General features: G+C 35.9%; 1 protein-coding gene and 1 long non-coding RNA gene across 7 annotated transcripts in view; one reads left to right on the top strand and one right to left on the bottom strand.

Annotated features, from left to right (window-relative positions):
- Positions 1-1,974: 1,974 nt before the first annotated feature.
- Positions 1,975-8,820, bottom strand: LOC149043857 (uncharacterized). Of its 6 annotated transcripts, none has more exons than XR_016187530.1 (8): positions 8,686-8,820; positions 7,668-7,719; positions 6,138-6,180; positions 5,079-5,214; positions 4,258-4,454; positions 4,119-4,170; positions 3,898-3,965; positions 1,975-2,811 (listed from the first exon to the last, which is right to left on the bottom strand). It is a non-coding gene; the product is annotated as an uncharacterized LOC149043857 (long non-coding RNA). The 6 variants fall into 6 exon arrangements; XR_016187531.1 differs by having other exon boundaries at positions 4,258-4,451; XR_016187529.1 differs by lacking the exons at positions 7,668-7,719; positions 8,686-8,820 and having other exon boundaries at positions 5,079-5,277; positions 6,138-6,311.
- Positions 8,821-9,116: 296 nt separating this feature from the next.
- Positions 9,117-16,793, top strand: part of LOC149043856 (uncharacterized) — an 8,030-nt gene continuing 353 nt past the window's right edge. The window contains exons 1-5 of the mRNA XM_089209058.1: positions 9,117-9,197; positions 10,117-10,838; positions 11,578-12,246; positions 13,200-13,388; positions 14,899-16,793. The exon at positions 14,899-16,793 is cut by the window's right edge and continues 353 nt beyond it. Of these exons, the coding sequence (XP_089065184.1) occupies positions 10,130-10,838; positions 11,578-12,246; positions 13,200-13,388; positions 14,899-14,957 (1,626 nt within the window). The 5' untranslated portion in view covers positions 9,117-9,197; positions 10,117-10,129 and the 3' untranslated portion in view covers positions 14,958-16,793. The remainder of the gene's footprint in view (positions 9,198-10,116; positions 10,839-11,577; positions 12,247-13,199; positions 13,389-14,898) is intronic.

Raw genomic sequence — 16,793 nt, 5'->3', positions numbered from 1 at the left:
AAAGGAAAATCTGGGTAAAGATTTGACATCACAAGTTAGGTTATATTCCACTTGCATGATGAAATGTCAAAACTTATCCCGTTTTCTAGAATTCGTTGAACAAATGGAAAATCAGAGACAGATTGAACATTGCAAGTCATGATATTAACCACTCGTGGAAAGAATTGTCACGGTTTACCCCGTTTTTCTAGAGTTATTTGAACAAATCGGGATAAAGATTGGATATGGAAAAGTTATAATATTATCCACTCGTAGGTTGGTTCAGAAAATGGAAAATTAGGGTGAAGATTGGATTTGGCATGTTGGGATATATTCTACTTACTGGATAAATTGTAAGAATTCAATGAAAAATGGAAAATAGCGGTTAATATTGGATATGTCAAGTTGGAATACATTACATATGCAGACGAGCTATTTGATTGTTTTGATTTTCGAATGCGCTTAAAACATGGAAATGCATGGGAATGAACAGATATACCGCATTTGTAAGTTAGATCGCCGGAATTGCACCCTTTATTCGCGTAAAAGAATGTTGGGATGGGGGTAGGTGTCGAAAGGTTACCCTCGGGTGAAGTCAATAATTTTAGCCGGTACATTGTAGAATCCCAGCACAAAGCCTTGAGATTATTGGACAAATATCACCGAGCCTGAGGAGATTTTTATCGCTGGAAAAGAGAATGCAGCCTTCTCTATAAAATATTTATCAGTCTGCAAGTTTTGATGCTATGTTTCACCACTGTGATGTTCTAATTATTGAGACCGGTCTGTATATTACTCACACCCTTGGAATTTAAGTCAATTTAGCGTTAAAAAAAAAGTTTTCAGACAATAGGAAATTTTCCCAGAAGTCGCTGTATACACAGATGCATATGCATATATTGACGGCAAACTATTGATTTATCTTTGCTTGACAAGCAAAGTGTACATATACATAGAGGACTACGGGTTCTATGCATCGTCAGATAAAACATTGTAACAGAATATTTAAAGAGTCGAGTGCAAAGGAAGCCACTCCAAAAGGATCTCATTCCAGAGAGACATCTGCCCAAAAAGCAGTATGCTTATATGAGAAAAAAAAGAAAAGAAAACTTAATCAAATTTTCAACAGATGACAATATTAACAAGCATTACTTTCTTGTCACTATTAACATGCATCACGAAAGACAATTGAGCAATAACTATTATTCATGCTAATACTAAGTCAAGGCTTTGTCACAGTTTCTTTCTCAAAAAGATATTGTAGATGAATATGAAGAGTGATTTTATCCAACCGGTGAAATTGGTCATAAACTACTATGCATTACAAAATTTTTGGTTTATGTCATGTTTTCCACACACAACATGGGGTGAACCAACAATAAAACATGCGTGCTGGTGTCATACAGGTTTGTTTACATACTGTTTCATGGGTTGAATAAAATCACTCTAGTTGTTCCTCTTTTAATGTTTCATATAAATTTTGGTTACCTTTTTCCTGCTATGATATCTTTTGTTGATAAAATCATCTTGATAAATAGGATACACTGTAAGTGTTTGGAACAAATAAACACTTTTTTTGTGTCACTTAAGCAGGAGTGATTGGTGCTAAATATTTTTTCTTACCACACGTGCAAACCGTAATTAATCTAACTCAAAATTCAGGCTTAAATTGCTCATCTAACAAACAAATGGGTAGTTAAAAAAAAACTCCTTCAGTTGTACTTGAACATGCAACACTTCCATGGAAATAAACATCTTCAGTACAAATAATTCAAGTAAATAACTTCAGGTGAAATAGTGATTTTTTGGAATTTGTGAAATATAAAGTAGACTAAAGTGCACTAATATACAATAAATCCATTCTATCCTTTTACTCACTTGCAACTATTTGGCTCTAACTGTTCAATACTATTTGACAGATTACAGAAAGTAACTCTGTCCTTCCAATTTGCCCTTATATACTTTTGAATAAAATAAAGCAGTTGACACCAGATTGAGGAGTCAAGGCTATTTCATTCACCCATTCACTCATAATGGTTGGTAAGATTTCTTTTTTATATGGGTTGCTGTAAAAGTAAAGATTTTAAATAAATTCTTTGCAATTTAAATGTTTGTGTCATTTTTTAATATTTTACTGCTCTGGAAATGCACTGGACATGAAACTCTGGAACTAAACAACTCCAAAGGAGGTTTTGCGGACAAATTCATGGGTCTGATGTGAACATGCTTAAGAGGTCACATTCTCTATTGATGTTCTCTGGCCATGTCTAGGTACTATTCACAATTTGGAGCTGCGGAATTTTGGATATAACTTGAATTAGGCATGCTTCAAAACCCAATTGAAACTGTTAGAGTGAACACATGACCTGTTAGGTGTTTAATTATTAGTATAACACTGTGCCAAATAGCTTTCCTTTCCTGATTTTATTTAAAATAACAAAAAGTCTTTCTCCTCAAGTTGCCTCCATTTCCAGTCTCTCCACATTCCATAATGATGCTGTTTTGTAATGCTCAATAAAACCCATCCATCACTATCAACTTGCTTTAAGATACTTGCCACATCAGTTCTGTGGTCTCCTTGGTACAAAATTCCAAGGCTCTATCCCACTTGTAATGAAAAATCTTTGTCTCAACCTACCCATCCTTACCTGCCTTCAGTAATCAAAATTTACCATTTCTTCTGTTGTCATCACTGCATGGTAACACCCTCTTGGAACAATTATCCCTTTCTCCTTCCTTAGTTTGAAAAGATACTGCTCAGTGATGGCATTAAGGCCTTGGAATACCTTCCTTCCTTCCTTCTTTCAAATAGAGAATCTGTAGGGTTAGAATCTGTGAAGAAAATCAGTCTCCATTAGAAAAGAAACTTTAATGACACTCAGCTGATGAAAGACTGTCTTTACCAAATTGGTATTAAAATGCACATTTGGCCTATTTTCATTGGGTTGGTTGGACTTCTTTGCTAATGAAGTACCACTAACCTTAAGTATCAGTATGTTAATGATAATATGCTATGAATTAACTCAAGGGACAATGAAAACAACCTCATCCTTCTGTTAACCCAACAAACAAAATTAGCAATCAAAGAAGGAACATCAATCATTAGATGTATTTATTATAATTTCCCTTAAAAATTTATTGCAGACATAAGGCACTAAAAAACATCCAAAACTGGTCATCGAAGGACACATAAAACAAAAGCAATACAGTCCAACCTCGATTATCCGGACTCGGTGGGACTAGGGTAAATAGTCCGGATAATCGAGAGTCCGGATAATCGAAAATATGAATATTAATGAGACAATTGAGTTATGATCGCCTCGTGTGTTTACATAACCCACGCTCATCGCACTGATCAAGCATGACATTCCCTTAGCAACAAAACAATACTGAACCAATCAAAATTCAGCTGAACGCATTAGAATTCTTCTTGTCTCTTTTTGTCTCCGAGTGCTCGATCTTTCGAAAGCAGAGCGTGTAATGCGCTGTTTTAAACACAATTTTCCTGACTTTTAACATAATTTCTGAATTTTTTTACCTCCTGAAGTTTTTAACATCTAAGGTCATTAATATTCATGAAGAAAACAGGACCAGAGAAAAAGTCCGGATAATCAAAAACTCCGGATAATCGATGTCCAGATAATCGAGGTTCAACTGTAGTATTTATAATTGTAATAATAGTAATAATAATAATAATATTCCCCTAAACTACTTGGCATGTTACAAGAACATCTCTGCATAGTATAAAATAATAATAATAATGATATTCCCCTAAACTACTTGGCATGTTACAAGAACATCTATGCATAGCTTTAAGTAATAATAATAATAATAATAATAATAATAATAATAATAATAAAAAAGTAAGAGAAAACCTAAACAGAAGAAAACTATAAATCACTCACAAATTCTGCATACCTCATAAGAAGCATCTTTGGGAGGCTTGAGGAGCTCAAACAGGACAAAATCTTCATCTGGTTCACTGGCTTTAAAAAAAGCACACAATGCTTTCATTAGCAAATAACAAAAAACAAACAAGGTTCATAGAGATAAATAATTATGGAACAATGTCGCAAAAAACTCATCTTACAAAAACAAAGAGACAAAGAGTGAAAACGGTCAACATAATTATTAACTACCTTGAATATTGTTTTCATTTGACAGCTGTGTCTTTGTCCAGTAGTTGAATGTCTAATGGTGAAAGAGGAGGGAGGAGAACAAATAAATCATCATTAATATTGTCATAATCCTCCTCAAAATCTCCTGATTCATACTCACCAGGAAAAGCAACACCAAAACCAGCAGAAACCTCTTCCATGGTTTTTCCAGTACTAAATGGACTCATTCCTGTTTTGCATTTCTTGATTCCATCTTCACCTATTCTTGCACTGCTGTCTTCACCAGCACAATGCACAAAACAGTATCTGACAGTTTTTCATCAACATATTTCTGGTATCCATTGAAGCTACAATCTGCTAAACAAATTATAGTATTTGTGAATAAGTACTAGCTATCTATGATTGCTACCTTTAACATACACTCATTGATTAACCCTTTATACCCTAACATCAGTAGGCATATTCTCCATACCACTCTCTATACATTTCCTGACTGTTGACAAGGAGAATTTGTTTAAAAATCAAGAGCTTTATAAGTTGTTGGTCATTTCCTTGATTCATGTGGGATGTGGGGTGATATCAAGGGTGATATTGTAAGGAGAAATTAGAGGCTGGCCACTCTTAGGGTTAAAGGGTTAAGATTTTTCTTTCACTAATGTATTGCAAACTGTACATAACTAGTAAAGCAGATCCTATTTAATGGTTCAGAGATGACCTTTCTACAAGTAACTGAAGTTGAGGTAATGGAAGATATTATTGCATGCTCAGTGAATTGTAGCATAGTATTTAAAAGTTTCCTGTTTCTGAATTCCATCAGTGGATAACTCTTGTTTTCCAGCACTGTTATTTTCCAGCCCCTCTCAGCTGTTCTCAGTTTCTCAGCAAGAGTTAACTGTTGTATTCCATTACTGTTAATTTCCAGCCCTACACAGCTGTTCTGAGATTACCAGCAAGGAATAAATATTCTTTTACAGTTCTTACTTGTATTTTCCAGCCCCTGCAAGCTGTTTTGTCATTTTTGTTTTCCAGCTGGAGGTAACTGTTATTTCGAAGCACAATTATTTTCTGGCCTCTCTAGGCTGATTGGAGTTTTCCTGCTCGAGTTGACTGTTATTTTCTGTAAAACAGAATAATATACATAAGGACCCAGGCATGAAGTGAAGAAACCTTCCTTGGAAACCTTGGAAACAAGACAATAATGTTTTTAATTGCTCAGATCAAAACCAAAAAATTTTATTGTTTGTTAAAAACAATGTCATATAATGTTAAATGTTACATAATGTTAAAAATATCAAGGCCAACAGTAACTCTGAACACAAAATTTAATAAATTTGACACCGGTGGAGTATATAGCATTGCTTATGAATGAGACAAGAATGTGCTTTTAAATTTCTATCATACCTGAATAATATCTATGTAAAATTTGAGCTCAAATGTAGTATTTTTAACTTATAAATCTACTCCTAGTAAGTGGCCCTGGCAACCTATCTTTACATGTAACTGCCAATAAAATAACCCTCCATTTTCATAAAGATCTAAGTAAGCTTTTAAGGCCTTCCTGACATTTTTTTAAAGCATGGCCTCACAAACTTTTTCTTTTGGCTCCACCAATAAAAAACATTTAGGGAAAGTCAAATAATCAACAAGCACAACTAGTACTTAAATACTAAGTTAGCAATTGACTGAGACACCATTAGCACCACAATAAAAAATGCAAGAACCCTCAACTGGCTGAAACTTGCATCATTCAGTTGCACACTATTCTTCCCACATTTCCTAATAAATTAACCTATATTTAATGGATACCTCTATAACACAGACACTAGGGAAGGTTCTTAGAGAGGTTACCTTTAATACTTTTATAACTATGAAAGTAATAGCTTTTGCTGCAGTTTAAAATGATTTAATTTTTGTGATACAGTTAACTAATTCTTCACTTATCACACAACAGCTGTGCAAAGCATATCAATTGTAAATAACAAATTTGGAGAGTTACAAATTACCTTCAATACTTTATAGTGCAAGCAATGTGTTCCTTACCATCATTTTTCAGTGTTTTCTTTCCATTTACAGACTCAAGTGGCTGTAATGAAAAAACAAATTCAAACAATTTTACCTCACTTCCTAAAGCAAGAAATCACAAGAATAAACAAGTGTAGAAACTTAGATATACTTAGGCTAGAACCCGAATTCAAAAATAAAAAAAACTACCCCCTGCAAAAAAAATGTACCACTGTCTTTGGGACCATCCTGTTCCTCCCCTATTTCCTTTTTTTTTTACTTTTCTTTTCTATCAACTTTCAAACACATAACATGCTTCTTCTTGATGGGAAGAGGTTCCATAAAAAAAACCCAAATAACCAGAAAGAGTACCATAGATAGATAGATAACCAAATGAGTAGTGGTATCAAACTAAAGCTTGTAGCAATTCACCGACCTGACTATTACACCCTATTCTTTTTCCCCAGGTCTATGTGAACTAGATTTTGAGCACAGAATGTAATACCTCACCAAACATCTGCTAGGATGACTCATTAAAAAGTGTGCATGATTATCATCTCTTGCTGAGATAGCACACTAGACTTCAATGTTTTTATTACTACATATATGGGGGCTTTGGTAAGATTGTGGAAAGGAGGGAAAACATTTGAGCAGCTGGGAGGGACAAAAATGACAGTGTGGCAGCCATTTATTCCCACTTGGATAGCAAAGTCTGGGGAACCTTTCCCTGGAAATTTAAAAGTTTGGATGTCCATTTTAGGCCACTATTTCTCAAGTTGGCTAAAAATTATATCTGCTACAAGGGAGAGTGAGGGAGAGTGTTGACACTGATTTAATGAATAGAGTAGCTTTTACATAACAAACTATATAAACATTATATATATAGTAATGTTGTCTCGTAGATGATGTCTGTGTGGTCTTGTTTGATTTTTACCTTTGCCTTGCTCAAAAATATGAAATTGTGCCCTGGACAACATTAAATTTTGGGGCACAGTGCTGTGATTTCTGACACAGTATATTTAAAGCAATTACTGATAGCAAAGGAATTAATTAGTACTTCAATGATGAATTTAGAGCACAGCAATCAATGTAAACCATCATACCAAAAAACATAGTGACTGGTACATTCACCTAGAACTCTTTGCACAAGAAAATCCTGGAACCACTCAAAAAGTCAAGCAGAAAAAATTGGAAAAATTTTAAATTTGCATACAAAATGTTGTTGTTTTGCAAAATATTGCTTTTTTACATGTGTCTTACCCTAAGAATAAAGGTAAAATTTACAGGCACCATCTTTGTCTGTAAGTGGATTGGGTAAACACCAGAAAAAATAATAATATTGATACAAATAGGCTGAGGGTTTAGTATAGGTATGCTGTGGTTTAGTTTTATCCTTAGTATATTCTTTTACTTTTAAAAGAGGCCAAATTGTTAGTGAAATATCACCTCACCATAACTTAGGCTAGGAGCTAAATTTTGTCTTTCTCTACACAAAATGCATTTTTATTCATATCATTAACAAAACCAAAGGAAACTGATTTTTACACCAAGGACAAGCACAACAGATACCTTTCATCTGCACTTTTGTTTACTTTGCTTTGCTGCTGGTTCTCATCCATGCCTGTATGAATGATATTAGGTAAGGGTGAAAGGATTGGTATTTTCTTCACAAAGATAGTTGCAGAGTGTCTCCATTGATATATGAATTACCAAACACTCACAATGAACGCCAACAAGACCAAGTTCTTGCTAACAAGTGTAGGAGCAATAATTGCTAATAATAGGCAATAGTCTGTATTGAGTTAAGTATTCATTTGTGCATGAATTAGTATTTATTTCATTTTAATGTTTGTGACAATCAATTGAAAAAGTATGAAAATGTGGTAACATAAAATACATATCATTGTGGTATTCCTCATAATTTAGTTCAAGGGGCTTTATTCTAAATAGATCAAAAGAAAGAAAGTGACATATGTCAGCCACTGATTTAAATAGAAAAGCACATATTATTAAGTGATAAATAATTTTGCTGCAAATTTGTGCCCTTCTGGGTGAGCAAAGAGAATGATGACCCAACTGTTACTTGCTGCGGAGCGTTAGGAGCCAGCACCCTATCCTTTATAAGAGACCAGATCTTCATTATATGTGTAGGCAGTTTGTAAGTTAACTTTCCAGGATATGTGAAGTTTAACATCGACCCTACATCCTAGCTGAATTTTTGCGTAGCCTCATACATTTACATTGAATACATGTCTTCCACTGTACACATAATAGCCACCAGTGTAGACACTATGAGATTGCTACATGCAACATAATACGAATTATTGAGGCTGGAAGAAAATCACAAGTTTCTGATCATTGAAACACCGAGATCTGTCCTGGTTTTTAATCATGTAATATCTGGTGTTGCATGTCCTAAACAAAATAAGTCAGTCCTCGACACAGAAGGATTCAATGAATCCAGGTATCATGCAGCTACACGGAATCTACTGGAATTTAGCAAAAAACTTAAACGCGATCTTTGAAGAATGGTTGTAATATTTAAAATTTAAAAAAATACTAGCATGAAGTGTAACGAAAACCTTACCTTATTGTACTAGCTCCAACAGAAAAATAAGTAAAGCCATGAGGCAATGTCAAATTCTCGTCTTCCTAGGCTTTCCAACGTATGGAAGAAAATTTCCCAAATACCTCGCACTTAAAATCGCTACCAGAATCTTACTCTTTCACCAATTCGAAGCGTCCCAAAAGGTGTCAAGGATAGCCCATGAAATTCTCAAACTTCGAGCGCGGAAATCTTAACGCTCTTTTTACACTTTTGCTTTGCATCCCTCCCCTAGTTGGGAAGGGACACGCAGAAGACACGATCACAACGCACTTTGATTGGAAGAAGTAAAACCGCATTCTATTGGTTGTAATGTGTGAGGACATAACTACAACGGAAGACACAACTGACCAGTTATGCTGACCTGCAAGTTTTCCTTCCCAGTCCCTCTCAACTGAGGTGCCTTTCCAAACCGCAAGATGGCGACGCGTGTGGGTTGCGGTTGATACCACGACAAACTTTCTGACGTTTCTAAGCGGACGATTTTTGCCAAGGTAAAGTCATTTATCCACCACATACTTCTCAACTTGATTTCTGTGTTACTCGCAAGGATATAGCGTCTTTAGAGCCAAATATTGCCTCGATCTCTGCTCTGCACTTCCTGACTTTGCTGGAGACATGATCGTTTTTTCGAACCATTGTACTTAATATCTACATGTATTTAGCAGACTTTGAAGTTGATTCGCTTATCCTTACCACTTTGCCGAGGTAAGCCGGATCGCTACGAGATGTGTGTTAAAGTTAATTTGCTTTCATCAACACTTAGTTCATAAGTGACGTCGAACTATTTGTTTATAAACCCTATAAACCCTTTAAACCCTGAGAGTGGCAGCATCTTATTTCTCCTTGCAGTAATACTGCTGAATCATTCATTAAAATAGTAAGAATATAGGAGATGATCGCCACCCATAGAAGCTTTGATTGTCAAATAAATTCTCCTTGTCAGTACAAAAGGAAATGTATAGAGTAGAGTATGGAGAATATGGATGTTGATGTTAGGGTGCGAGTGGTTGCAAGTTCAGTTTTGTGATAGCACATGAACTTAATTTGGATTCTTTGTAACTAATATTCACTAAATTAATTTTTGATGCTGATTCCCTGTGCACCTACTATTGAATCCTGAGTTTTTTCAGGCTTCATATTTGCCTTTATTCAAATAGCAGCTAACCCACCAGGATCATAACTTCACTTGAATTTTATCCAGAGGTCCAGATGAAATTTTTTCATTCTTGTTGACCTCTTCTTCTGAGCCATATGCTGTTAACTTTTTACCTCCTAATACCTCCATATTAAAAGATAAAATGTGTAAATTCTACTGGAGAGACAATTCTGGTTCAAATTCCCCAAATTCTCTTTTAGCTTGTGCATTTAGAGTTTTATTAAGTTTTCTCTAATAATTGTGTTTATTTATAGGAGACATGTCTTCATGGATTCTGTAACCCCATCGTGTTCTTCTAAAAAAGAAAAAGATAATTTTGCACGGCTGTGTTGGGTTCTTATTGAGGTTGGATCATTTGTGCTTACAGAGATCTTTAACAAGGTATGTCCACCAGAAGACCTTGACAAAGTTCTGAAGAATGACGCAAATCATAGAAAACTAGTAAGTCTTCGAAAGAAGAGGGTCCTGACTACAGACCAATGGTCAAAACTGTATCCTGCGTTCAAATCATCATCAGTTTCCTCAAGAGACTTTGACACCTCTCTAAAGCTACTTCTTCTTAGAAGTATCTTTGGTCTAAATCTCCCTAACAGTGGCCAGGACAACTTTCCTCCAGCGACAGATACTTCCCCAGTTGCTGGCCTAACTTGGATCAAAGTCCTTAGAGACAGAATTCACCATCATGACACTAGTGGATCAGTAGATGATCTAACTTTCGGTTCCTACTGGTCTGACATCAAAAAAATCTTTGTGAGGTTTGGAGGGTGCTGCTATTTGGATACTATTAACGATCTTGAAGTTGATTGTTTGGATGAAGATCTTGCGGAATACTATCAAAAACAATTGAAAGAGTGGTTGAGGGATGATGCCTCCACCAAATACAAATTAGGAGAAGGTAAAACAGTGAAGAAGGCCAGGAAGGATGAGGACATGGAGGGTTTAATTGACATTTCTGTGCAAATTTCAGGAAGGAAAGGTCTGTGTGATATTTTAGTAGATACTGAGTCTTTAAATCACTCTGGTATTTCAACAGTGTTTGAGAATTTAATTCATGGCTCATTAAAAGCAAAGTATGCACCAGAGACCTTAAGAATTTTTTTCCTTGCCATTTAAAAAGCTTTTATTTTAGAATCAAAACAACAACCTGATGTCTTGTAAAATTGTCTTCAATTGTGCTAAACCCTGCAATTGGAAATCCCACCCTTCAGAATCTTGGTTCTTAATATGGCTGCTCATTTGTACTTGAGTTTTAGCAAAGTCTTGCCCCCTTTTATTTTTAAGCAACCTGTTTTGACTATGAGGAACTACATACACAAAATGTATTCTTAACTAAAATGGTATTTTTGAGGTTTAGAGAGCAACCTCCACTATCAAATTTTCACGAAATTTAAAGAAACTTAGTTGAATTATTTTGTTACTCATTGGAATCTTAAACAACTGTTAGAGGTAATTTTTTTACATCGTTTTATTTAAGTGGAGGTAAAAATCATATTATGGTTCCTGAAGCACACACTTTTTTGTTAAAGTGAAGGAACTTTCTCAAATTAATTTGGTGAAGAAGTCACAATAAAGTTATTTGTAAGACTAGCATTGTTGCTGAAAACAGTTTTTGTACTGTTCTTAAGAAAAATTCCTTCACAAACAATGTTACATGTATGTACACTTGTGGTCAGTATGTGGTATTTTGTCATTTAAATCACATTGTTCCTTCACAGAGCTAGAACTTTGTCAGCATACACATGGTGGAGCTGCAGAGAATACCAAGATCAGCCCACCAGAGCTTAGTATTTACTTTACAAAGATTTCTGATCTTCCTGAAAAATGTTCTGATTGGGTAAATGTTAAGCTTCCTGTTGATATTGCATTATTCACAGTGGATGAAGTTGTGTTTTCATCCTGTTTTACCTATTTGAAGAATCCCATCAAGAGTTACAACAAAGGTACTGGTATAGTATATTTTAGTTCCATGGAGGATGAACAGGGAAATAAAATCAAAATAACTTTAATGCGATGCTTCAAAGATCATGATGGTCCCGGAGGAGTTTTGTCTGCTGCGAAAGATGCTATTTCGCTTTTGAAGCCCAAGGCTTTATTTTTTGTGGGTACATGCAGTGGTTTAAAGAGGCCAACAATCAAACTGGGAGATGTAGTTCTGTCATCCGCGGTGACAACACGCAAATACAAAATTCCACCAAAGACAAACATTATGCGTATTATCAACTATATACCTGATGGTTGGAAAGATCCTTTGCAAAATCCAAATGGATATGAAGCCAAGATCCACGTTGGTTCAATTCTTAGTGTCCCAGAGATAAACAAGGACATAATTAGACAAAGTCAATGTACTGATTCAGAAGCAATTGGAGTTGATAAGGATAGTGGAGGTGAGAATCACAATAGCTAGGGACTTTCCAGCAGTGTATCAATTTTCCTTTCCTTTTTGAATACATAGCCTGTGGGAAGTGATTCAAAAAGGATGTTCTGGAATTGTCTTTGCTGGTCCAAGAAACGACACACATGGTATCATATAAAATGGAGATTGTGCAGGAATATGTAATGTGTATCATTAGTGATTTTGTATCAGGCTGCAAGACTTTTTGTTGTTCAGGGAGACTGAAATGACATCTTTTGCACATAATTAGTTTAAGCGACAGAACAGAAACAAAGAAAAGGGAAAATACTCAGCATTTTTGAACCTACTGTTGGAATTTTGTAAGCTCTATCATAGCCTGCTTAGCAGGTGTAATTTAGGCTAGGGAGTGCTAAGTAATTTTATAGCTGCCATCTTTGATTTTAATGGCAGCGGAAGGCTGGGGAGAGGAAAAATTTATACCATGGGGTGGTTGACGGTCAAAAATAAGGAGAGGGGTGAAGTCTTTTCTCCCCTCCCCTGCCCCTACCCCCACCGTCCACATCTAACTGCAAATAAAAAATGGCTGGTCGAATAGACGATTATGAGCTTTTAGCGTTAGCTCGCACTAACAAGACGCCTGCACTGCAGGCTAGCTCTATCAGGTACTTATGTATTGTCCAAAAAATTGTCACCCGAAAGATGTAGAAAGTACTGTGTTAAATAGGTTAAAGTTTGAGAAATAGTAAATTGCAGTCCCTGATAAATCTTTATCAAGAGTTTGTCTAGCAAAAATGTAGTTTTACTTTACAGTCTCTATACCAGGTTTTTTAAATCATCTGATTCAGAAATTATCCTTGGGTATGACTAACTTTCTGAAGTTAGTGTTTACATATGTTAAAGGTGCTAATCTTGAAATTTCAAAAAAGTGATTTTAATTATAGAAACTGTAACCAAATATAAACAAACATTTGGCTCTTTTTGCAGGATTTTATACTGCAGCTCATGCTTCAGATGCAGAATGGCTGATGGTAATGGGCATTGAAAGCTTTGCAAATGATATCCAGTCTTCCAATGACAATTGCAAAGAAATTGCCTCTGTGAGGGCAGCATCTGTGGTAGCTAAAATATTGGGGGATTCACTCATATTCCAAGATTGGCCTCACTCTAATGCAGGTATTACATCTTTCTTTTCTTTGTACAGAGAAACATCTAACTTTTTATCTTCCTGTGGCATATTCTTGTATGTATTGCAAATAAAGGTGTCTTATTCCTATATGTAACAGTCCACAAATAGGAAATCCTCTCTCCTAGTTTTGGGTTCCCATAAGTTTAAAAAGGCCTATTACTGTGTTTGGGCAGAAATTTGGGCTTACACAGAGGGATGCAGTGATGAATAAAAGTTTTTTCAATGAAAAAGGGTCTTTCTGCAACCAAATAGATGGTGTAGCTATGGGCTCTCCTCTTGCTTCTGTTCTTCCTAATCTCTTTATGGGACATCATGAAAACTTTTGGTTGGAAAATTGGCAGGGCTCAGAGGTATTATTTTACTATTCATGAGAGAAGCCCTTCTCTTATGAGTAGAAAACCTAGTAAACCCAAGCCATGCATTGTGGAAGTGAGGTGAGGTGAGAAGTAAGGAAATGTGAGAAGGGAGAATTCATAACACCTTTTCCTCTGGGCTTACTCTTTGCCTTTTTGCTGTCTGTTTTGTCCAATGATCTTGCCTGTTTTGCTTTTTTTACAAGGAACACTGTGGGCATTTTGGGATGAAATGTTAGTGGGGAAACTGCTCAAAATGACTCGATCGTTTCAGAAGGTTTTTTTTCAAGGTCTTTGATACTAAACACTAGGAGCATGTTTGCTCTTCCCTGCTTTTAATGCAACTTCTCAGTGTGTCACCGTCTTTTATTTTCTGCCCATCCTCACTGAAAGTTTTTTAACCTCTCGAGCACTCTTTCCCCAAGCCTTGTGTTCACTCTCAAATTGGGTAACAATCTTCAGCACCCCAAGCAATACCAAAGCATATTGGTTATTTACCTCTGGTTGAAATCTATTTTCCTTAATTTTCATGCAAGGCTTACTAGTTAACATCTCCCAAACCTGTTATTTGAATATTTCAGAATCCACATGTGACTTTGCAATGGACATTTGCCTTAATGCATCACTATATTACATTATCACACAGCTGAAAAGAGCTTTTTGCCCTTGCTGATAGGCTAGTTTGGAAGTGAAGGGCAAGTCCTATTCACTTCTGAGCAGCCAATGAGGCAAAATTGTGCATCAAGAGTCTTAATTGCCAACCATTTTTCGGTGTATTGAATTAGTTTAATTTATTTTTTGGTATCTGTGTGGTATATACTGAAACAATTATTCACCTATACTTTAGTAAGAAATGTTAATTATGAAGTCCACGGTTGGTCAAAGTGTGAAAAATACTCTACAGTGTATATGGGAATATGAAAAAAAGTTCACTTCACAGTCATTAATAATGCATTTGACAGATGCTACTGTGAGCTTCTCCCATCAATTAGAATAAGACCAAGAGTTCAAGGTCTGTATTCTCTTAATAAGTATGCGTGCCAATTCTTGTGTCCTCAAAACAGCATTAAGTAAGAATCTGTAGGGCTAAACTATTTGTCCTCATGTTCACATTATTTATGAAGAATTTTCTATTTTTTTTCAGTCCCAAGTCCTTGCTCTGCAACCACAACAGCGTCTGCCTCAAAACCTCTTTGCACATGATTTATTTAATTTTATTATTCCTTAAGTACCCTTATAATTGTGCACTATGTGTAAGTCAGCATAGTGATCCGTTGAAATAGTGTACTTTTATTCTTTTCACCAAAATGAAATGCCAAGTTATGTTTACAAAAATTATATTGTACATTATCATCATCTAAGCTTTATTCTTCATTTTCTTTCTTGGTTCATCGATGGAACTCTAAACCTGGAGCTCCAAACATGGAGCTCTAAACCACAGCAAACCACTAGAGACAAACTTACCAAGGTCAATAGCCTGCAGAACAGGTGTAATTTGGCACACAAGTGCTCAGTATGTTCTTATGGCCACCATAAACAATCGCCAGCTTATAACATTAGCTCACCCTAATAAGATGCCTGCACTGCAGGCTATAAGGTAAACTTTTGACTTGGCAATAAGCCCTCTGTGATCAGGCAAATTATTTATTCTTTCATATATAAGAGGCCATGTTTGCACTGATTTAAATTCACAAGATTTACATTACCATGCAGCTTTCAAACTGCAGACAAACATAGGCATGCCATGGATGCAACGGTTATTTTTTGGGGGTGGGTGGATTAATTGAAACATTTTCCAGTTGTCTACTTAGTTGCCAAGCCTTTGATTTGGAGTGAGGCTGAAGGAGACCTTGTTGTGATAGAGACCAGTATCAAGTTAGCATGGTAACAAAGTAATTTGCATTTGAAAAGCAGCAAGGTTTGAATCATAACAAGGTCACCCTTAGCCTCATTCCTGTTCAAAGGCTTAGCAACCAAGCACACAGCTGTAAAATGGACTATTAACGCGGAAACGAACGAAAATGTCGAATTAACTCACACACAGGTATTTTGTGGTAGATCGTGTGTGTTGTGCGAAAAGCTAACCAAAAAATAAACTGTAGTGTGCCACGGATACCTGTTAGTACAAAATGCAGACTGCAGACCGGATACAAAATGAAGACTTAGTACAAAATGTAGACTGCAGACTGCAGAGTGGGTACAAAATGCAGACTGAGAATCTAAAGAGTTTTACAACTTACCGAAAATCACGCAATCACGTTAATTTGCACTGTTTTGCAATATTCCTGGCCCATTTCTTGATGGAAATCGATCGTAATATAACTTCAAGCCTTTATGTAGTCTTCTCACTTTGCGCGCGAGTCGGTTGGTGTGATGTCTATACAGATTTTACTAACGTAATAAAAGTAGATATAGATGTAGCTGTGAACGAGATGTCACTATTGAATATTTAACACGCGCAACATTGAACAAGCAAGACCTTTTTTGGTCAGCATTAGATTCCATCCACCAAAACCACCTCGGTCGAGAGGGACTGAGATGGAATATTTAATGACTTGCAAAACATAACCGAAGATTCTCGGAAATCCGCAAGTGATGTGGCCGAACATCAAAAGCTGTAAATCCCATGATTCTTGAGGAACAAACAGAAACAACATAGCGAGAATTTGAAGTCGCGAACCATTGATAGGAGACATGCAGATAATTTAGGATACGTAAATTCTGTTGATGAGGCGCATAAACTTATTGCGGAATTTGAAACAGGATTGACGACAAAGTTTTCTTTCTTTAAAGCTGTCAAAGGTTTCGGGAACACATATATATATTGATATAACTCTTTAGCATTACAAAGCTTTGCTATCGCTATTGTGCATTCTCACTAGTTTATCTAGTTCAAGTCCTCTGGCATGGCTTGGATGATACCACAATTGTGGAATCATTCGGGTTAATTTAATGCTTACACCTCCTTCCTCGGACAGAAGTCACAAAATACTGGGGGAAGATGCATGAGATATTTAAGGAGCAAAAATTCGTTTTTTA

This window comes from Pocillopora damicornis, chromosome 6 (assembly GCF_964200805.1).
Source record: "Pocillopora damicornis chromosome 6, jaPocDami1.2, whole genome shotgun sequence".
Lineage (NCBI taxonomy): Eukaryota > Metazoa > Cnidaria > Anthozoa > Scleractinia > Pocilloporidae > Pocillopora > Pocillopora damicornis.
This window is presented reverse-complemented; position numbering and strand designations above follow the sequence as displayed.